Source organism: Citrus clementina, unplaced genomic scaffold (genome assembly GCF_000493195.1).
Source record: "Citrus clementina cultivar Clemenules unplaced genomic scaffold, Citrus_clementina_v1.0 scaffold_9, whole genome shotgun sequence".
In the NCBI taxonomy this organism is placed as follows: domain Eukaryota; kingdom Viridiplantae; phylum Streptophyta; class Magnoliopsida; order Sapindales; family Rutaceae; genus Citrus; species Citrus x clementina.
In genome coordinates this window covers 6936361-6960208 of record NW_006261964.1, presented here as the reverse complement: position 1 = coordinate 6960208, position 23848 = coordinate 6936361, and the positions used below count along the sequence as shown (strand labels likewise).

The 23848-nt window shown below is 33.4% G+C and overlaps 2 protein-coding genes across 2 annotated transcripts; one reads left to right on the top strand and one right to left on the bottom strand.

Moving 5' to 3' along the window:
• Positions 1-583: 583 nt before the first annotated feature.
• On the bottom strand, positions 584-2523 carry LOC18032325. Its single transcript, XM_024184801.1, has one exon. The coding sequence runs from the start codon at positions 2299-2301 to the stop codon at positions 769-771; it is 1533 nt and encodes a 510-aa protein (XP_024040569.1). The 5' UTR covers positions 2302-2523; the 3' UTR covers positions 584-768.
• A 7456-nt stretch (positions 2524-9979) lies between these two features.
• Positions 9980-10507, top strand: LOC18032470 (probable LRR receptor-like serine/threonine-protein kinase At3g47570). Its single transcript, XM_024185408.1, has one exon. The coding sequence runs from the start codon at positions 9980-9982 to the stop codon at positions 10505-10507; it is 528 nt and encodes a 175-aa protein (XP_024041176.1).
• The last annotated feature ends 13341 nt before the right edge of the window (positions 10508-23848 follow it).

Sequence of the window (23848 nt, the reverse complement as noted above, 5' to 3'; positions counted from 1 at the left end):
TAGGGGTGGGGGTGGAGAGTACAAAACCAAACTTTATTCCATTAAAAAATTAGAGATTATTTTTTCTCTATTCCCCACCCCATTCCCCAAAAATTATTCAAAATTCATCATGTTTTGGATGGGTTTCCAAATACATAGAGGATTGTGTCATCCCTAATTATTTGTTGAGACTCTTAATCAATTATGTATAAATAAATGCTTATGCATAGTTAATAAGAATCTAATAGATAAGAGAATGTACATCAAGGGCATCCTAAATTTTTCTTTAAATAGTATGATTTGAGTTCCTGAGCATAAACAAACATAAAATCTTACGGAATGAACTGTAATCATTCATATAACAACGAGTATACAAACTTTTAATATACAAACTCACTTAAATCAACCAAAAAAAAAAAAAATCCTAATCCCAGAAAACAATCTTGTTATTTTTAAAACATTATAAAGAATAAGATTCTACGTACAAACCACCAACCATTTAGGCGGGAAGAGTATAATACTTAATTTCCCTTTTTTTTCGGTTTTGGGGGTTGGTTAAATGAGAATGATATAAGTTCACCAAAGAAGAAAAGACAGGAAAAAAAAAAATTAATAAAAAGAAAACGAAGGTTGAGGAATGGCCTAACCGACGTCACTTCACTAACATCCACCCCTGGTGAGCACGTCGTCATCCTGCGCACATACACGCCCTTGATGTTATATAAAAACCAGTCAGTTATTTCAACAATTCGGGTCAACGACGACGTTTAAAATAAGCACTTTGTTCGGTTAAAAGAAGCTCGAATCATTGTTTATCGACGGACTCCGAATCAAACGCCCGCTGCTGCCTGATTTCTTTTTATTCGTTTTACTCGAACTACTCGATCCACAAACAATGGAGCACTCACAACCGCAAATATTACTAAAACACGAGAACAAACCGGGCCCACTTCCACCGTCGGTGTGTCTCCTGCTGTGCCTGGCAGTCGTACCGCCACCACCTCCTCCGCCGGCGCTGCTCGACGGAAAACTTGAGTCGTACAACGGCGGAAGCTCGGCCCTCCAGCGCTCCAATTTCGATTGCAATCCCTCTACGCTGCTGTCCATATCCCACGCCATCATAACGGAGCTCTCTTCGTCATTCGTTTGCTTCAGAAGCTTCTCCTTCGCCTTCGCCGCCGCCACCTCCGACGGCGACGGACCGAGCTCCGATTCGGTTATCACCGGCTGGACGTTTTTGTACAGTTTCAATTTATTAGGGTGCACAAACTCGTACCCTTGGTCACGTGCGAACGGCTTCCGCGGCGATATCGCTTTCGGTGATGGGTCCACTTTCCTGGGCGGGTCCGAACCGTCCGACCCGCTATTCATCGAACCTGGGTTTCCAATTTTACCCTTGGTTGGGGAGCCCACCTGATTTACAGTCTCAATACCGTTAACCAACGAACGAACTTTTCCCGCGCCCTCCCTACCGGGCTGATCTTTCCTTAGATCCGACCCGCTAAAAGTGCTTAAAGTGGAATTAGCAACCTTGTTGTTCGGTTTCTTGAAAATATCCGATCCGCTGAAAACGGAGCTACCTTTTGAGCTTCCTTTATTGTTCCCCTTCCCGCTGGGTTCCGAACCGCCGACCACCGAACTAGCTTTCCCATTGCCATTTTCTCTTCGGATCCTGGATTTTCGGGCGATTTCCGACCCGATCATTGAACTCGAATCACTTTTGGTACGGCGAAGGTCAGGTTTCCCGAGGAGTGTTGAAATATTGTTTTGATTAGTACTAGCAACGGTGCTAGTGTTCTTGGTAAAAATATCCTCTTCGCCCATCAAATGGCGATATCCAAGTGCTGAGCTGAGCGCTGTGTACAAGGGCATGCTACGCATGGAGCTATCGAGAAGCGCGACGCCGATGTTCAAGATCCCTTGAGGTCTTCCCGACGGACGGCGAACTTGAAGTGCAACAAATCTCATACCGAAACTCCTGTGGGAGTGGTGGAGGGATCTTGTCGGGGGAGGGATTAAATTGCCCACTAAAACACGTACTGTCCCAACGTGCATGTCACGGAACCAATGCAAAGCAAATATCTCAATCATCACAGCCGAGGTATCATTGTGAAGGAAATCTTCGTCAACACGGAATACAAACTTATCATTCCAAGTGGGGTTGTTGCGGCCGTGCGCGTCGACCCGCGTCGAGAGTTTCCGGTTCGGGTGGACCCAGGCGACGGCGTAGGCCCGCATCGAGCGGGACACTGGGGCGAGGTCTTGTGCGGAGATGATGTTCAGCTCCAAGAGCTGAAAGGGTGCAAGAATTGTGGAAGACATAGTTTGGAATAGTAATGAATGATGATTTGACAATTAACAACTACGATTGAGATGACGAGATTTTTTTTTCTTTTTTCTTTTTTTTTAGGGATTTGTTTTGCAGTTGGTGCTGAAAGGAGGAGCCGCTCGCCGTCCAAGGAAAGGACGACGAGGGATCGAATAACATCAAAAGAGGGAAAGGAACTAAACAAAATGAGGAGGAAAGAGAAAGAGAGAAGAAGAGAAATTCATGGCTAGGGTTTCAGTTTTGCTGATGAGGGACAGCGCAACCAATGGGGATGTCATTTGGTTGTTTGACCAGGGTTTCATTTGTTTTTAATTTCTTTGTTATTATTAACATTAATTTAATATTAGGCAGGTGCTTTTTCTTTTTTTGGGGGGGGGGGGGGGCTTTTCTTAGTTTTGAGAATTTTCAGGCGAAGTAAATGGGTAATGACTCATGAGTTTCTTTGTAATTATTAATTAATGGCAAAATGTGATTATAGGTTGTTGTAAATTGTAAATTGTTGGGATTTATTATTAGTCTCTCAGGTTTCCTGAGAAAAAACAATTTGACAGAAATAGGGTACCTGAGTGGTGGGATCAAACAACAACAGGGGGGCTAACTGTTATTGATTGTTATATTAACGTTTTTAATTCTCAAGGTGAAGGAAGGTATGTGGTTAACTAGAATTTGGATTAATCTTAGATCTAGTGTTTTTTTTTTAATTTTATTGCTCTGTTTGGTTTTGTTGGGTGGGTGGGCACCAATCCACTCAACCTGTGAAACCGACCCGTATGATTTTTTACGGTTTGAGTTGAGTTGGTAAAATAAACGGATTGAATTGGGTTGTTAAATTCCCAACCCGCCAACCCATATAAATAAAAATTTTCATATTTTATATAAAAAAATATAAATATGAAACGATAATAAAACCCTCTTAATTAATCAAATTCCTACTGACTGTTGTTGTTTAGACTTTAGTGTTTTATGTTAAACAAGATTTTGAATTTCTCCACTTTTTTTTCATTAACTATGAAACAATAACTTACGTGCTAGACTTTGAAATGTTGGATTAGTTGCAAGGATTTTAATATTTATATTTTATATTTTTTTATTAATTTATTTATTTTTATACCGTATTAAATTGGACTATGAAAATAAGCCTTGTTCAAAAGTCCACCCCTAATTGACTCATGAAACTAATTATAAATTAGAAAGCATTTCATACTTTAACAAATTCTGTTAAGGGTTAAAAATAAAACAGGTTTGGTAAATTTTTTTAATAATTATTTTATAATTTTTTCTATTTTAACAGTAGCATGTAAGAGTCGTTGTTCAAAGGAAAGTTCTAAAATAATCCAGCCGGGCAATTAATTACACTTTTAGAATCCATTTTAAAACCTCATTAATTAAACAAAAAGATTATTTTACTTTTTTTTTATTGTAAATTGGGTGTGGACAATATTAATTTTTCAGTCGGACAGAAAAAATATGCATCATTCATAGATTTCCTGTTGTGCTAGTACTAGGATTAATTTTTAGTAAAGAAGGCCTGGCAGGGCCCATTGGCCCATTGGCCCATTGTTATTCGCTACATATAATGTTACTTGATGATATAAACGAATGAGCCTCCAAACCCAAGGATAGACATTCGATAACATGTCCTAATCTAAATATGATAAAGCAACATAAAACCTAATCTCACCAAACTCAAATTCTATAAAATAGGAAATGATTTTTTTCTTAACTTTTGATTATTTCTCTTATATAAAAAAACCACCACTGAAAAGTATGACAATAAGAAAATGGATTGGAGAAAGGGGATCCAATATCCTCAAAGCATTTTGTCTTACTTTCTCTTTTATTATTATTCATTATTGTGCCACTCTTGATCTTTGACTTGAGAATCGGATGATTTTCACTGATATCACCTCTGTGATCCTTAATAGGTTATTATTTTGTATAATTTTGACCGCCAAGCTCTTCACTTTCAACCATACCAATCCTAAAAACATCAAGTTATGTCATAGTCTATTCCACAAGTAAAACAATTGTTTTTAAACTCTTACTGTATGACTAAATTTTTTGTGTCAACATATGTTAATTTTCTTCAAATCTCACACGACTCAATGATGAACATTAATAACTAATCTAATTTGGCAGATACGTATTTGTTGCTATATTAATTGAGACTTAAATATTGGGTTAATAGTTAATAAGTAAATATTTATATATTTTTGAATCATTTTAAAATATTTAATTAAAAAAACTTCATCTTTTGTTGCCCCATTGGACTTTCATACCTAAAATGTGGAATGGAGCTATTGGCACCCCTCTATTAGTCTATTAAAACCCCTTGTCTAAACATACCCCATGAAATAATTTAAAATATGATATTGCTCTATTAATACCTGACCAGTTTTCACAATTAACCTTATTCATTTTTGCCTAAAAGCCCATCTATATGAAGTAACGTTGGACGCTGAAAGGGGCAAATGATAAAATTGGGGTTCATCATATATTGAGCCCAACAAGTCAAGATCATCATTAATTGCCTTCTCTTCTCAATAGATCTTTGCCCAATGGGTATGGGTAAAACCTGCAAGCGTGTGCTTATGTGAAAATGCGAAAAACTTGTGATGTTTCTAATTTGTAAAAGTAAACAACTTAATATTTATATTTAAATGTATTTAGATGTTAGATAAGAAAAAAGTAAAATATTATTTATATTTCGTATTTAAAAAAAAAGTAATTCTATGTTAAAAATATTTTATTTGATTTTTTATTTAGCGGTTGTCTTTTGAGAAAAATCGTAGGTGCACTCGAGTATACTTCCTTATTTGTTTGTTGAATTTAGAGAGCTGAACAAATCAGAATTGACATGTATAAGTGACAAAAATCTCATATGTGAAAGAATACACTGAGAAACTATTTAAAACTTTCCTAAATCATTGATTTTGTCCTCTATAACTTGGTTGACTTGATCAACTTATGATCTAACTTGAGGACTGAGAAATTAAGTAACGGTGGTAATCACTAATCAGCTTAACGACACTACTAGCCAAAATAAGAAGACAACGGAGGAAATATGAATGTCCCCCTTTTTATCACTTTCCTTATCATTGTTTTGTACATTTAAAAAACACGTACGTTCTCTCTTGTAAAGAAGTCAAGAAAACGATTTCAGTTTTCATATCAATAGAGGAAATCCAAAATCTTCACAGCATGCTCCTCCTTTGGACACTTGAAAAACTTTCTTACTTGGCCGAAACTGTGAAAATTGTTTAAACTTATTGATTGATAACTTTCAGACACAGTAATATATGTGAACACAACATTTAGATATGATATAAAATTGATAATATTCGATAAATAAAATTTTAAAATAAAAATTTTGATAAAAATTAATAGTACAATGAATTGAAGGTTTAGTCAGAAGAACATTTGTCAATTATTGAATAAACTCTAAAATCATTATGATTAAAAGAATAGGCTTATGGTGACAGAAGGCATGGCTTAACGCATGGGGGCCTTTTTCTCTTCTATTTTCTTATAAATTTCGGTTTCATTATAAATACTTAGTAGCACAATTTACGAGTGTTCTTGCATTACTAGCAATCGAAGCACACACCTACAGTAATCTACATACTCTCATCTCATGAAAAGAATTATTTCTCTCAATAGGATGATCAGATTTCTCTTTATCAATTGTTTGATTCTTATTTTCTTAATTGTTGCAGCATCAGCCAACACTAGTATTACCACAGACCAAGATGCTCTTCTTGCCCTGAAAGCTCATATTACTCATGGTCCAACCAATTTCTTTGCCAAGAATTGGAATACAAGTAACCCTGTCTGTAATTGGACGGGTGTTGCTTGTGATGCCCATAGCCATAGAGTCACAGCCTTGGATATTTCTCACTTAAATCTTACTGGCACCATTCCTTCTCAACTTGGGAATCTATCTTCATTGCAAACACTTTATTTTCATGATAACCGGCTCTCCGGTTCATTCCCTTCTTTAATTTCCAATGTGTCTTCTTTACAATATCTTCATTTTAGTTTCAATAGATTGTCCGGTGAAATTCCTCCAGATATTTGCGGTAATCTTCCTTTTCTGGAATACCTCTCTTTGTCCGGAAACATGTTTCATGGCGGAATACCATCGACTCTATTAAATTTCACATATTTACAAATCTTGGGTTTGTCATACAACAATTTTCGGGAGCCATACCAAGAGAAATCGGAAACTTGACCAAGCTTAAGGAGTTATATCTCGGCATTAACAGACTCCATGGTGTGTAAGACAACTATCCAACATTATCTTTTTATGTATTAGAAATCTATGAGATGATGCACAGGTTTGTCAATTTTACTGTATTAAAAAAATTGAAAACACTTAGAAATTTTGTATAGGCACTAACAAATAATTTTCTAACCGGTACCATTCCTTCTCACCTTGGAAATCTGTCATCACTACAAATACGTACTTGATCTCAGTGATAACCAGCTCACTGGTTCTTTCTCTGCTTTCATTTTTTAAGATTTCTTCATTACGAGTTCTTGATTTCAGTGTTAATAGACTATCTGGGTAATTTTTAGGGACCTCCCTTGAGGTTTGGCGTATTGACACTTAAATAGAAAGTATGATTGTAATTACACAGACCTCCCCTACCATCTGTACTATTTTTCTTGACCGTTAGTTGACTAGTGATAGGTCGAAACTACCCTTGCCTCTGCAAAAAGACTAAAAATGGGGGCATTTATTGGATGGCACTCAGCTCTGCTCTACTCCTACAGTTGTTCCAAGGCTGAAAAAAGAAAAGTGGCCATTTCCTTTTCCCCCAGCGCTAGAACTCCGATTTTGATAGCAGCAAAAAAATAAAGTTTCGTGCACCCTGCAGAAGAACATACTTTATAAGCAGCAACTCTTGCCAATGGAACTCCCCCTCTGGCAGTGCCTTGTCCCACTCCGAAGAAACTAGCATCCTTTACTTCATTTCCAGAAGCTATAGAGGCTGCATGGGTTCCATGACCCTCGTAATCCCTAGCAATATTATCGTACACAAGTAATAAAATAAAACCCGCGGCTTGCTATTTAAAAGCCGAGAAATCTGCATTCGATGCCAACGAGATCTGAGTTTGGTGCTGACGACCACCACGCCAACAGAGGCAGCTTTGCAGTTGATACCTGTAAGTGCACAAATTGGCCATTGACCATTGAGAGGGCATGGAATGGAAATTGTTCAAGCTTCTTTGCAGTTGTCGAATTCAGCATTTGGACTCCATTTGAGAGAACAAAAATCAGATTGCAGCTTTGGGTTAACAGAATTAATTTTTCCACAATACTAACAATAAGACACTTGGATCTTTTTCCATCCTCATCAGTTCTCTCCCTAATTACTACAACTTGCACTATAACTTGATGAATGAATAAAAAATTGTTGATCCAAGACCGTCTTGTTCATACGTGCTTCGGTTGATGAAAGAGAAAATGGTTTTGAGTGTTTCAGTGGATATATCTTCAAAGCAACTTTTTGTCTATTTTAATTTTAAATGCGCTTTTACTAGTTTACCCTCATATACTAACTATATACGAAACTGAGTATAAACGGCAGGGGAGGTCTGTGTAATTACGGTTATACTTTCTATATAAGTGTTAATAGGCCAAACCTCAAGGGAGGTCTCTAAAAATTACCCTAGACTATCTAGTGCACTTCCTGCAAATTTTTACAATAATAATCTTCATTATTATTGAAAAAAAACAATGAAGAAATCTAATACCTTGTTGCTTCTAGATTATTTAAATAATAATAATCTTCATTATTATTATTTAAATTTTTGGAATATCCATTTTAGTAAAGAAAATTTTGAAAAAAAAAAGTTTTTTGAATTTTCTTTATCTTGCTGTAATCGTACTGCTGACATGAGTTGATGGTTGTTTGTACTTTGTTGTTAAAGAGATATATATATGATTTAGGGACTTGACTAGCTTACAGAATCTGTAAGCTACAGACTGCAGCATCAGCCGTTGGATGTGGTTGGATGTGGTTGGATGTGGAGTGAGAAACTAAACAATAGACAATTGGATGGTGGGATGACGGGAGATGTTTGTTACAGAATCTGTACCATAGACAGGTCCATGATTTAGTTTATCTTGTGTGTTAGTACTTGTCATAATTGTGTAGTACATAAAAGCCTCTTTATTGAAAAATTAATGTGTTCTTTTTAATGTATTATCTATTATTTAAAACAAATCTAAGTATAATTTTTTCAAAATACAGGTGAGATACCACATGAAATTGGTAATATTCAAAATTTGGATGGTTTAGTCAGAATAAATTAGTTGGTATTGTCTCAATTACAATCTTCAATCTGTCAACACTCAAAGTATTTGATGTTGACAATAATTATGTCTTAGGAAGACTTTCATCAATTGTAGATGTTCAATTTCCTAATCTTGAGGAGCTTTATTTGTGGGGTAATAATTTTAGTGGCACAATTCCTCATTTCATCTTTAATGCTTCTAAGCTCTCTATTCTAACTTTGGCAACCAACTCCTCCAGTTTTATTCCCAGCACATTTGGCAACTTAAAAAATCTTAAGGAACTTAGTTTATCTGATAATTATTTGACATCTTCAACTCTAGAGTTGAGCTTTCTATCCTCCTTGTCAAACTGCAAGTATTTAAAAAAACTTGATGTATCACGTATCTTCCAAGGGTTGTAGGCAATTTTTCTCAATCTTTGGAATTCATTCGGATGTCTGATTGCAACATTAGTGGAGGCATTTCTGAAGAGATTGGCAACTTGACCGACTTAATAAGCATTGATTTAGGAGGCAATAAATTGAATGGATCAATTTCTATTACTCTAGGCAAATTACAAAAGCTTCAATTTTTGAGTTTTCGGGGTAATGAATTGGAAGGATCAATCCCAAACGTTCTTTGTCATTTGGCTGCATTGTTTCAATTGGACTTGCGCGGCAATAAGCTTTCTGGATCCATCCCTACATGCTTTGGCAATCTCACTGCTTTAAGGAACCTCCATTTGGACTCCAATGAGCTAACTTCTATTCCTTCAATTTTATGGAACCTTAAGGACATCTTGTACCTTGACTTTTCATCGAATTTGTTGCCGGACCTCTTCCATCCGAGATTGGAAATTTGAAGGTCTCGACAAGAATAGATTTTTCGAGGAATAATTTATTAGGTGATATTCCAACTACAATTCAAGGGCTAAAAAGTCTACAATTTCTCTCCTTAGGTCATAATAGATTGCAAGGCTCAATTCCTAATTCATTTGATGACTTGGTAAGTTTGGAATCCTTAGATTTATCTAATAATAATCTTTCGGAGATTATTCCTCTATCTTTGGAGAAACTCTTGTAGCTCAAGTATCTAAATCTCTCTTTCAATAGATTAGAAGAAGAGATTCCAAGAGGAGGACCTTTTACAAAATTCTCGAGCAAATCATTTATAGGAAATGATCTATTATGTGGCTCACCAAATCTACAAGTCCCGCCATGCAAAAGCAGCAAACCTAGCACTCATGGGAAATCAAGAAAAAGGCTCTTCTACTACGGATGTTTTTGCCACTGAGTATTTTACTCATACTAGTAGTCATATTAGCTCTCAAATTTGGGTTGATCTCAAGATGTCAAAAAAGAGCAACAGAGCTACCAAATGTTGCTAATATGCAACCTCAAGCATCAAGAAGAAGATTTTCATACCTAGAACTTCTGCGAGCAACGGATGGATTTAGTGCAAATAATCTAATTGGTAGAGGAAGTTTTGGTTCAGTTTACAAAGCAAGACTTCAAGATTGGATGGAGTTTGCAATAAAGGTTTTTCACTTGCAATTTGAAAGAGCATGGAAGAGTTTCGATGTTAAGTGTGAAGTAATGAAAAGCATTCATCATCGAAACCTTGTCAAAATTATCAGCAGTTGTTCAAATGAAGATTTTAGAGCATTGGTATTAGAATACATGACAAATGGAAGTTTGGAGAAGGTTTTGTATTCGAGCAACTGCATTTTGGATATTCTTCAAAGATTGAACATAATGATAAATGTTACATCAGCATTGGAATATCTGCACTTTGGTTATTCAACTCCAATAATTCATTGTGACTTAAAGCCCCACAATGTATTGTTAGACGATAACATTGTTGCTCATTTGAGTGATTTTGGCATCACAAAGCTCTTAACTGGAGAAGATCAATAAATGACTCAAACACAAACACTTGCCACAATAGCCTATATGGCACCAGGTTTGTTTTGTGTTAAAATTTTTTTATTCCTTTAAACTTTCTAAGTTATATATTTATTAATTCTCACGACCTACAACAACCCACACAAGCAGAGTTTGGTACCTCCTGAAGTTACCCAGCAGTTTAGACATCCACCACCTTTTCCACAGAGATTCCAGAAGCAAAAACAAGACAAGCAGTTCAGCAAATTCCTGGAAGTGCTGAAGCAATTACACATCAACATACCTTTTGTGGAAGCTTTGGAGCAAATGCCTAATTATGTGAAATTTTTAAAAGACATCTTGGCACGAAAGAGAAGGTTGTGAGAATTTGAAACTGTTGCTTTAACACAGGAAAGCAGTCATATGCTGCAAAGTAAGTTCCTACAAAAGTGAAGGATCCAGGAAGTTTTATAATACCCTACTCTATAGGAACTAGGTACACTGGCAGAGCACTTTATGACTTGGGAGCCAGTATTAATCTGATGCCATTGTCTGTATTTAAGCAGCTGAGAGTAGGGGAATGCAGACCAACAACAGTCACTCTACAATTAGCTGACAAATCTCATGCATATCCTGAAGGAAAAATTGAGGATGTACTGGTGAAGGTTGACAAATTCATCTTCCCAGTAGACTTCATTGTACTAAACTTTGAAGCTGATAAAGATGTACCCATTATACTTGGAAGACTTTTCCTAGCAACTGGGAAGACTCTGATAGATGTGCAGAAATGAGAGCTTGCCATGAGAGTGAATGATCAGCAAGTCACATTTAATGTACTAGAGGCTATGAAGAACCCTGATGAAGTAGAAGATTGTAATATCCTAAGTGTTGTGGATTTTGTTGTAGTAGACAGAATCGACAGATGTTGCAGTAATGAGATCAACAAAGTCACCACCTTTGAAGATTTAGAAGAGGAAGATGTTGCAGCAAATCAAATAGATTGGATGGAAGAAAAGCAATCTGATAGGCATAATAGGTTTATTGAGCATCTGAATCTGTCAGACAGGGAAGTAAAAACAACTTTATCATCTATTGAATCACCTCCTAGTCTTGAATTAAAATTGTTACATTCACATTTGAAATATGTTTATCTTGGTCAAAACAACATACTCCCTGTAATCATTTCCTCTCTTGAATGCAGGTTAAGAACATAGTCTAGTAGATTTTCTTGGAAGATACAGAAGAGCAATTGGATGAACCATGGCAGACATCAAAGGGATAAGCCCATCAATATGCATGCATAACATCCTGTTAGAAGATTGCCACAACAATTCAGTGGAGCATCAGAGAAGGTTAAACCCTATTATGAAAGAAGTTGTGAAAAAGAAAATCATCAAATGGTTGGATGCTGGAATCATATATCCAATATCAAACAGTTTATAGGTGAGCCCAATTCAATGTGTTCCAAAGAAGGGAGGGATAACAGTGATAGCTAATGAGAGGGATGAACTTATTCCTACAAGGACAATGACTGGATGGAGAGTATATATGGATTACAGGAAGCTCAACAAAGCCACAAGGAAAGATCACTTCCCACTACCATTCATAGATCAGATGTTGGACAGACTTGCTGGAAAACATTACTATTGTTTCCTAGATGGGTATTCAGGCTATAACCTAATTGATATACCTCCAGAGGATCAGGAGAATACTACATTTACCTGTCCTTATGGAACATTTGCCTTCAAAAGAATGTCCTTTTGTTTATGCAATGCTCCAGCAACTTTTCAGAGATGCATGATGTCTATTTTTTCTGATATGGTATAACAAACTTTAGAAGTTTTCATGGATGACTTCTCAGTTTTTGGGGAGACATATAACGATTGTTTACACAACTTGGAAGAAGTTCTTAAAAAATGTGAGATGACTAACTTAGTACTCAATTGGGAAAAGTGTCATTTCATGCTGCAAGAAGGAATAGTATTGGGTCATAAGGTGTTCAAGAAAGACATTGAGGTAGACAAAGCCAAGATAGAGGTAATAGATAAACTGCCAACTCTAACCTAATAAAATAGTTTTAATTAAAACCATCATATTTTAGAAGTAGATTTTTTTATCGACAAAAATCATACAATTGATTCTTTGGTCTATGCAGTAGTGTGATTTAAAAGAAGGGTCCAGCTACCATGCACTTGGTGCATGGTACCCCACATTTTGTCCATATACGAGTTGCCCTTTAGATCTAACGCAAAACTTGTTTCAACGGCATGAATGTATTCTATTTGATTTTTAACATTAACATCTCTATTGTTTTTTAAAAAACCAAAATAATCAAAACTTTGAATAATAATTTTGGATAATTTTTAAATTTTATATTTTGATCAATTGATCTAATTTACTATTAAAATTAATGACAGTATAAGGCCAATAACTTGAAAAAAAATATTTAATATATAAAATCTTTTTTTTTAGTTTTTGAAAATAATATAATATTAATTTAATCTGTAATAAATAATTTAAATATATAATAAAATATATTAATTTATCAATAATATTAAACAATTTTTAGAAACAATATAAAATCTATTTAATCAATAATAAATAATTTAAATATTTAATTAAATTTTAATTTATCAATAATAATATAAATGACAATGTTAAAAAATTTCATAATAATCAATTATGGCATAGTATTCAAATATAAATAATAGAAATATACTCTTAAGTGTAAATAGTAGAAATATTTTGGACTTATATATTAAAATTTCAAAACTTCTAATTTTTTTACTTTTCAGCAAATAGGAGGGACTCCAAAGTAATTTACCAAAAACAAGGGGCACCATGCACCCGCGGCACCATAGCTTCGTCCAATGACAAAAGAGAACATTTATTGAAATTGTTTTGTCTTGCTTAATTACACTTTCAACATCTTTATTTTTCACATTTCTCCCTATTGTGAACATAAAAATATAATTACAATAAGTTTTACTGGATTTTATTGGACTCATCAATTTCGACAATAATAAATTGCAAGTTCTTACCATTATCGTATTGATAGAAATAAAACTAATTATAATGCTAGTTGAGTTTGAATTTAGATAATTTAATTTTCTTTATACTTAGTATAAAAACAATAATATAAAGGTAGTTTATTTAAATAAAAAATCAAATAATATTTTTCTATAAAAAAAATTCTTAAAAAAGAAATCAAAGATACAATTATGATTAATTCAGTACTTGTTTTAGAGTATGAGGTTAAGATTAATAAGTTTGTGTACACTAGAGCAATTAACTTTGGTTTAATGGGTAAATAAGGTTTGGAAGATTACTATTGTACCCTTCCGCCCTAAAAAAATTAACGGTCAATCACAAACAATAGATCTTAGTGTAAAAAATTCACACAAACAAGACTTGTCCTTTAAAAATGGACAAACTCTTGCTTTTTAGAAAAATTATAAAACAAAAGGGACTCCGGTGTCAATAATTCTTACTTATTTTGGGTCACCAATTGAAGTACTTGTCTACACTTTTTTTTTTTCATCTTCATTTGAACATTTTACATCAATCGTTAGATTTTTTACTAAATGAAATCTGAACATTGATGCCATTGTTATTATATCACATCAGTCGACACCAATACCGAGAAAAGGAGATTGCATAATCAAGGCGCTGGGGACGGCTTGCTTATTACTTCATAACTGAGCATTTTGGCATTTTGGTGTTGTTTCTTTATCAAGTACGTGTTATATATACATATTCATATGGTATCTACAATCTATTTTAACATCATGGCTAGCTTTTTTAGCACTTCCACTTTTTAACTTTAATATTTTTTCCCCAATATGTTTGCAGCAACATATCGTGTTTAAGTGTGTCGACACATTATGGAGGTTAGTTTCAGTTCTTCCTCAATTATCAACTAATTGAGTGGAGACGGTCTCTCCCTTACGAAATGTGAGTGGAGTAGGCACCCCTCGAATATTAGAGAGTGTTTAAAGTATTTGGACAAGTGCTTCAGTGGGTTAATGTATGGTGGTGGTCCCAAGTGCTGGGGACGGCTTGCTTATTACTTCATAGCTGAGCATTTTGGTGTTGTTTCTGTATCAAGTACGTGTTATATATACATATCCATGTGGTATCTACAATCTATTTTAACATCATGGCTAGCTTTTCTAGCACTTCCACTTTTTAACTTTAATATTTTTTTCCCCAATATGTTTGCAGCAACATATCGTGTTTAAGTGTGTCGACACATTATGGAGGTTAGTTTCAGTTCTTCCTCAATTATCAAGTAATTGAGTGGAGATGGTCTCTCCCTTACGAAATGTGAGTGGAGTATGCACCCCTCGAATATTAGAGAGGGTTTAAAGTATTTGGGCAAATGCTTCAGTGGGTTAATGTATGGCGGTGGTCCCAATTGTTTAGTATGATTGTAAATATTGTAATTATAATGTCTGATATAATATCAGTAACAATCTATGTATAACAGAATTCAAAAAAAAAAAAGTGTGTCAACACATATTATATACTGATAAAGTTTGAGAGTACTAATGGCCTAATCTTCTCGTTATATGATGACATTTATTGTTGATACCGTATTGATTTTTTAGCTAAGAAGTTGAAAAATGGTAGACATTTATCTCACACTAAAAGAATAATTTTATTTAAAAAGAAAATATTTTGCCAGAGGTTTAAGGGTAGTCGATAAAGATATGTTTAATTTGAGGGTTGTTTTTTTATTTTTTTTTTAATTACTATAATGCACAGATATTTACAATATGAAAATTTTACTTAAGACACATGTATTAGAAGAGTCTATTGAGCATTAAATTGAAAAAATCTACTCCATTTATGTTTAGAGAGAAATCGATTTTATCTAAAGAAAATTAGCTAATGGAGTTAGAACACATTCTCTCAGTATAAGTTGAGAAACAAGTGTATTGGGCCACACCACTACAAGCCGAAATGACATTTGAGGGTGAGGTCCATCGTTCAGAGAATTGGAAAAAGATAAATAAAAAAGTATATGTGAGAGAGAGAATGGTGCTTTTGGCAAACCCTAAAAAATTACAATATAATTACTTTTAGATTTAGTAATTGTATTGTTTTTATTTTTTGACCAATTCTATTGGTATTATTCAGATTAAATTCAACATATCAGTGACCATGCATAAATGTATATTTTACTGTTCATAGCTTTAGTAGCAATAATAAATATTGCTATAATGTAGTACAATTATATACATATAGCAAATATGTTCTAAAGGGTACATAAGCATGTGCAAAAAAGATACCAATATAAAGATCTTTCCTAGAATGTGGGGTACGGATCGAATACCAGGAGTAGGAAATTGATTAATGTAAGGTAGGGGTGTTATATATTGGAATAAAAAAATGTGCTTCATTTCTTGCTAACATAACTGATGACTTCATTTCTTTTTTCAATGTGTTCTCAATTGAAATAATTTGTTAAATCACCTCTGAAGGACCACAAAAGCTAATTAGAGAAAGTTTGATTCGTTCATCTCCAAACTAACGCGTCGTGACACAGTTCATGAAAATTCACACTTTTTATTAGACTTCTGTGGAAATTGAAAAGTGACCTTTGCATGCATGACAGATTATGAGCTATTAGCAGCTATAACCTTACAACCTATTTGCTCACAAAGGTCTTGACTTTCCCCTTTTGTGTAACAAATTCAAGTTTATTTGACTCTATTTACACAATATTCTAGACAATCATAATTGAGTGTTGCATTAACTTGGTTATCCAACTTTTCAGCCAACGTGTTTTGATTTTCTGTTTTTTTTCATCTCTTTTATTATTTAACTGAAAGACAATTGCATATATTTTCAATATTGTGTGTGTGTATATATATATATGCATTTGCCTTTTAGGACCTCGATCGCCTAATTAGGGGATGTGGAAGAGCGTAAGCAATTAACAAAGTCAGGGCAAATGGTTTTGTTACCTTTACGCTAACGAACATCCTCAAACTGAGAGTTCAGAGCTATATATGTCACCGAAACAAAAACCCTTTCATTTGCAGCAGTGATCAGTTTCATTTGCTTAGGCAAACATGGTAATAACATATTGCATCTAGCTGCACACAATTTTTATGTAACCCAAAGGCCAGTCAAAAATTTTAAAACCATGTGGTACCAGCTACACTAGGAAGTAGCTAGAACTTTATAGTTATTTTATATATATGAGAAAATTTTTACAAATAAGAAAAAAGGAGAGAGGAAATAATAAAATAATTATTTTATTCATATATATATATATATATGAAAATTTTTATAAATAAGAAAATTGAGAGAGAAAATATAAGTTAAGAATCAAAGCAATACTTAATTAAACCTCATGCATCTTCTAAAAGTTCTTCCGAATAAAAACAAGTGGATAATCCCACTAAATGAAAGAATTACAAGATAATTCTAAATTTGCTAAAGAATCAACACCAAAATTTTCTTCTCTGAAAATATGATAACACCTAAATTATATCTTGTCTAGTAAATAAAGACAATTAATCCATTTATTTTATTCATATTTTAAATTCACGTAAAAGGATAAAAGACAAATTTAAAGACATCATATGAACTCCACAAAAGCTAATTAGAGAAAGTTTGATTAATTTTTTAAACTCAATTAGTTCACATAAAATTTAAAATATATAAATTAAACTCCATTATTATGTCCTTACACATCTATTTAAAAAAAATCCGTATTATTTTATTAAATTAGATTTTTTTTTTAACTTTTCATTCTTAAGGCTTCTAAAAATTCACACTTTAAGTGTAGACAACTCATCATTAGTGCGGTATATTAATACACCAATACTTGGCTTAACCTCTACTTTAGAGCTTGCATCATCTTATTTGGTTTTTTTTTTCCATTCTTGTTGCCTTTGTGATGATTGTTCATTTATAACATATAATTAGAATCTAATATCACAATTTTCTATTGAATTATAATATTTAGATTCTCATATCTATGTGATCTAATGAACAAAAATTATCTTTATAAGTAATTAATCAGTGTATCAATATTTTGCTACCACAAACTTTTGCATCATTACTTGAGATAAATAATATTATTTTAACACATATGCTTCAAGTGCACATTAACACGTATACTTTAAGTGCACATTAACACGTGGACATCAAACACGTATACTTATATTAACATGTGTTTCAATAAAAAGAAGTTTCAAAATTTCAACGCTTTGTTTACTCTTATGATATTGTTCTCCTCATTGTAATTCTGTTCGTTTGTTTAAGTAAGAAAAAAGCATTTCTTTAATTAGCTTTTTATCTTTAAGATACAATATGCTTCTATTGCTATGCACTTTTTTATTTACTATTTATAATAATTTTTTTCTATATTCTTGGATCGTGATGCAGGTTGTGATGATAATGATGAAGAGCAAATTTCACAAGAGGTATGAGATGCAAATGAAAGATAAACTAGTAGTTTTTGTTTGGTTTTCAGCCTTTAGAAAGATTATAAAGAATACATACATGTTTATGCTCATTGTTGTATTTATAATATGACAATACAATAAATATTTTGTTACATTGTAAAAGATACAGTATACTTACTTTTGTTTATCAATAGAATATGTTAAAGATGAATTCAGATTATCAATTTAATTGCATTATGATATGTCTTCAATTCTATTTGCAAAATCGCGTAGCATGATCTTTTCCAAGATACTCAATAAATCCTCGTTTTTTGACAGCATCTTCACCACTACTTCACTGCTTCCCATAATAACAGCAATGAGAAAACTGTGTTTGCTTGGTGGTCTTTTACTGCCAAGTCTTCCACTTCTATTATGTTCGTCACTTTTCTATGAAAACAAGGTGTTTTCCAATAGCTGCCAAGTGAAGAATTGTCTCTCCATGGTCAGTGATGGTAGCACGTATCAAGTCTAGATTTGCTGAAGTTTAGTCCGAAAATCTACCCAATCCCCATCACAAGCAACCTTTTATAGTTCCCTTCTAACTGATAATACTGTTTAACAAGCCGTATTTTCACAATCACTCTGAAAAGCTGCTTGTAATTTCTTTATATTTTTTTTTCTTGGCTCTAAACTTGAGTAGATCATCATGGTTATGATAGGTCAAGTATCTCAACTTATTCTGCAATAAGGCGATCTGATAATATATGATCAAACTAAATCAACATTTCAAAAAAACACAATTTTCTGCAATTGAAAGGTGAGTAAAAAGAGTGCACTTTATCATATACTATGTAATCTGACTAAACAAAAATACACCATCATGAGATTACAGAAGGCTCACAAGAAGTAAACAAACGCATAGGGCACATCAATGGCTGGAGATCAATTCTAAACTTCTGCTTTTGTTTTTGTGGTCATGTTGTGCTATTCTTCAACATTTAAAACAATTTCTTTTTTAAAAAGCTGAATGAGTTTCTTTCATATACATTTTTCCTTTGATCTATTTCCAGTCTTTTGCTTAATTGGGTTTCTTTGTCTGTTTGCTTAATTGCCTCCGAAAATATAACTTAAGATCTTGGTGTACATATTTTGAAGGTTAAATCCTTAACACACTCACATTGTAAAATCTATTGCTTAACTATTTTTTCTTAGATTGTTGGTAAGTCAAAAATTACAACAAATTCGTAAAACTACCGCCATGCAAACAAAAGATAGAAACCCCTGCAATCATCATCTTTTTCCAGCTTCTTCTTTGAGACTTTCTTCTCTGCAATTTTCTCCACTGGCCTAACCTCTATTGAATCTGGTTCTCTACGACGAGTGAGTGAAGTTAGACTCGGTGTATATGTTATTTTCTTACGGAAGGTGAATTGTTCCATGCTCTCAATCTGAAGCTTTCTGAAAGTCCCCTCTTTCAGTGAGTATAAAAAGAATAGTTTTTTTTGCCACAATTGTAAAAAATATCTTTTAAATGCAAGAGGACTTCACCACTCTCATGAAAAAGGACAGGTGCCAAGTATAATCTCGGGTCTAGTTTCTTCATGTGTGGAATGCACATTATTCGAATCCAATTTGTTATTTTCTTGTCCAGATATCAATATGAGCTTTTCTCTTGTAATGATAATGAACCACGCAAAGGCATCCGCCAAATCACAAAGATTGAATTGAACAATAGTAATCGTACTGACTACATCATTGGGTGGTAGAATGAGGCTAAATTTATCGTCTACTAGATCAAAACGAAGGATTACTTGTGAACCGTCGAATAATATCTTCTGATAAGGGCCTTTTGTGTCTACCGTACGATCTATCCGCCAATACAGAGTTGCATTAACGAAAGTCCCTGAATACTTGCAAGAATGCAATGCGGAAATATGTCAGGGGAGTGTTCCCCTTTCCCAGGAATTAGTGTTTAATGAATAGATCTCAAAATGAGTTCTACTATCATTCTCTATAAGTCTTACAATCTTGTAATCATTAGTGGAGTGGTAATAACCAAATCCAAAAGTATTTTCATAGCCAAATCCAAACATATTTTCAAATAACCCAACTGGCGATATTGATATCGTCCTGTACATCTCTGTCAACGGATTCCATAACACCAAATCTGTCAATCTCGTTCGTCTTTCCTTTTCAACAAGAATACATAGCAAGCCATTGCAAGTTGAAATACTTTGGCAAGTTGAATACATCTCTGTCAACGGATTCCATAACACCAAATCTGCCAATCTCCAAAGGGAAAATTAAACTTTATGGATTTCAACTGATTATTAGTAGGGGTGGCAAAACGAATAAACGAATCGAATTCGAATCGAATCGTAAACGAATTGGGTCAAAATTCTATGGATTCGGATTCGATTCGTTTATTAAACAAATTGAAATTTTAGGATTCGAATTCGATTCGTTTATTAAAAGAATATTCGGTTCGATTCATTTAATTCGTTTAATAGAATTGATAAACGAATTGAATCGAATCCGAATTCGTTTATTATTCGTTTATCCTATACGAATTCATAACGAATCGAATCGAATCAGGATTCGTTTACAATTCGTTTAGAAAAATATAATTAATAACAAAATTAAGCAAAAAAAACACAAATTTAATATCCCACAACAAAATACAAATAATTCAAATCATATTATACAGTCATCCAAATACCAAATTACAAATCCTTAATATTACAAATAACAATAATTCAAATTCAAATTATAAAGAAATGTAATTTCTTTAATTCTCTTCATTTGTCTTTGTCACCTTGAAAACAAAAATCATACACCAAAAAGTAAATAAAATGTTATTAACATGCTGCAATATTGATAATAATCATTGTAAAATTTTAAAAATCAAATATATAGCAAATTTGTAGCATTTTCAAGGAAATAATAATTAAACAAGAGAAAAACTTTACCTACCACACTCACACACTATCATTTGGACCATTGGCACTCTCTGTAGATGGAGCACAATTAGTGCTCATGTTTATAATGTTTTGAGTAAGTTAGTTTCCTGGTGTCTTTTGTTCCACTGGCCTTAAACCTTTTTCAATCTCTTCTTCCAGTTCGATTATGTCATTTACATCATCATCTCCAACACTAGAATCGTTAATTGTGTAGGCTGAATTACTTTGGCTTGTGTCCATTCTCCTAAAAATAAAATAATTCAAAATTATTTTAAGGGCCCTGATTAATAGCAAAACAACACTAAATCAGCAAAAAAATAGTAGTAAAATAGTAGCAAACACGGCAGCAATGCCAGCAAAACAGCAGCGGCAGCAAAACAACAGCCAAATAACAACAAAACAGCAGTAAAACGGCAACAAAACAACAACAAAATAGTAATAAAATAATAACAAAACATCAGTAAAACAGCAGTAAAATAGTAGTAAAACAGCAACAAAACCGTAGAAAAATAGCAAAAAAATGGCAGCGAAATAGCAGCCAAACAACAGCAGTAAAACAGCAGTGAAACAGTAGTAAAACAACAGCAAAATAATAGTAAAATAGCAATAAAACAGCAGTAAAAAGCAGCCAAAAACAACAGTAAAACAGCAACCTAACAGTAGTAAAACAGCAACAAAATAACAGTAAAACAGCAACAAAACAACAGCTAAACAACAGTAAAATAGTAGTAAAATGATAGTAAAACAACAGTAAAACATCAGTAAAATAGCAGCCAAACAACAGCAGTAAAACAGCAATAAAATAGCAGTAAAACGACAGTCAAATAACAGTAGTAAAACAGTAACAAAACAGCAGCCAAACAGCAGCAGCAAAACAGTAGTAAAATGATAGTAAAACAGCAATAAAAGGCAAAATTTCAGTGGTGTACCATGATGGTGGGTAGTTTGCGCGGCGAGAAGTGGTGCTGAGGATGAAAGCCTATCTTGTGCGCAGCTGTTGTGGTGGTGACGCGGCTGTCATGGCATGAGTTCGTGCCACCAGTGGCTGTGTCGGTGAGGGTTGGGGTGTACCGTGTGGCCGGATTGGCGGCGGCGGCTAGGAGTTGCAGCAGCGGCCAACGGCTTTGATGGATGCGATGACGGCTTCTCTTTCCCTACGCGTTAGGGTTTTTGTGTTTGTGGCCTTGTGCAATTGTGCAATCATGTGTGAGTGTGAAATGTCAAATGCGAATGTGTGAGTGTGAAATGTCAAATGCGAATGTGTGAGTGTGTAATGTGTTTGTGTTTTTTTTACTGATTGCTTAAAATTACAATATTAACCTTAAAATTTTAAAAAGCTTTTAAATAAATTTAAGGATAAAAAAGTAATTTAATTAAACGAATTTTAAACGAATCGACCTGTATTCGATTCGTTTATGACCCATTTATTAAACGAATTCTAAACGAATAAATGAATCAAAATTTTCAAACATGCATTCGATTCGTTTAATTAACGAATCGAATCGAATTCATCCATTTATTAAACGAATCAATTTTTTCAAATCCAAACCCATTTAATTCGCATCGAATCGAATCGAATAAACGAATCTTGACCCATATTGCCACCCCTAATTATTAGTTGCTTCTGGATGAAGATTGACAAAATGAAGAGAGTGAACAGTGGAAAATACAAGTTCATGATTATCAGATTTAAGTGCGCTAATAAAAGAAGACTATGACTTGCAAACACATTTGAATCTCGCCAGCAATTTTGCGGGGAGTCTCGGCAAGATATTGAACACGACATGTTCACGGATATGTCTTTCCTTCTCACTATCCATAGTGCTCTTCTCTCTAATTAATTAGTTTTGCCTGCGCTCTTAATTTTAATTTTTTTTTATTTTTTTTAGTGACATCGCGACTGTCTTGAGTCCTTGTTATTAATTAACCTTTCCTTTCCACTCAAGGAAAGGAAATCTTACAGCTATAAAAATTTAAATTATAGATTTAGTATATAAATAATATGACTTATTTAATAATCATAAATGTTAGAAAATTTTATAGTTAAAGGAATAGTTAAAATTCTAGATTTATTGTATGAGCTGAGTTTTGCTCAACTCTTCATAATATTTATCAAGCGTGCATGTATAGTAATATACTGTTAAGATTTGATTAGTTTTGTATTTTTATCTAATATCTTTCTAAAAGGTTAGCAAAATGCTCAGCGCAGCACTGAATCTAAATCCGTTTGGTATAACTTATCTAATAGTCACAAGTATTTATTTAATTTCAAAAACTCTTTTTAAATTTTTTGTTGCCACTTGGTTATATTTTAAGTATAACTTTTTGTGATTAAATAAGTTATTTTATATCTACTGAAAAAAGCTCAAATTTTGGGCTTTTTGAAAGTAGAGGTTGGAGAATTTTTTTCTTAAGTTAAATTATCTTAAATGTGCCATTATTTATTTCACAATCTTATAATATCCCTTCCATGCCATAACTTTTAAAACTTGTCTATTTAAAGTAATTGTACAATTTTTAATAAAAGCTCTCTTCGATAATCAAACAAGTAACTTTTATTTTTTTGTGAAAACCCTACTTATAAAAGTTATATTAATATAAGCTCTACTTAAATTAGTTTTATTTAAAAAGTTATACCAAGTCGGCCTTACTAGATTTTGAAATTAATTTCTTATCAAACTTTTTTGCCGAATGACACGGTAGGAATCCAAAGAGTAATAACATAGTGTGTACTAATTAAAGCCTCGTTTACGATTTCTGATGACCATATGTAATTAGGATTATATTTAGAGTATCGGTAGTGTAACGAGTAACTTAAATTTTTTGTAATATAATTACGTAATTAAAAAGCAATAAAGGCGTTACCTTTTTAAAGCAGTTTATAAATAATCCATCAAATAATTAATAAAATTCTTTAGTTTTTAGATTTCGTATTATAACTTTACTATTTTTAACAAAAGTTCCATAAATCCGCCACATCAATTTCCTCAGCAGGGGAGTCACAAACG

What these genes read in the sequence shown, in the direction of transcription:
- LOC18032325 (XM_024184801.1), bottom strand. Translation starts at nt 2,301, where the DNA reads ATGTCTTCCACAATTCTTGCACCCTTTCAGCTCTTGGAGCTGAACATC.
- LOC18032470 (XM_024185408.1), top strand. Translation starts at nt 9,980, where the DNA reads ATGCAACCTCAAGCATCAAGAAGAAGATTTTCATACCTAGAACTTCTG.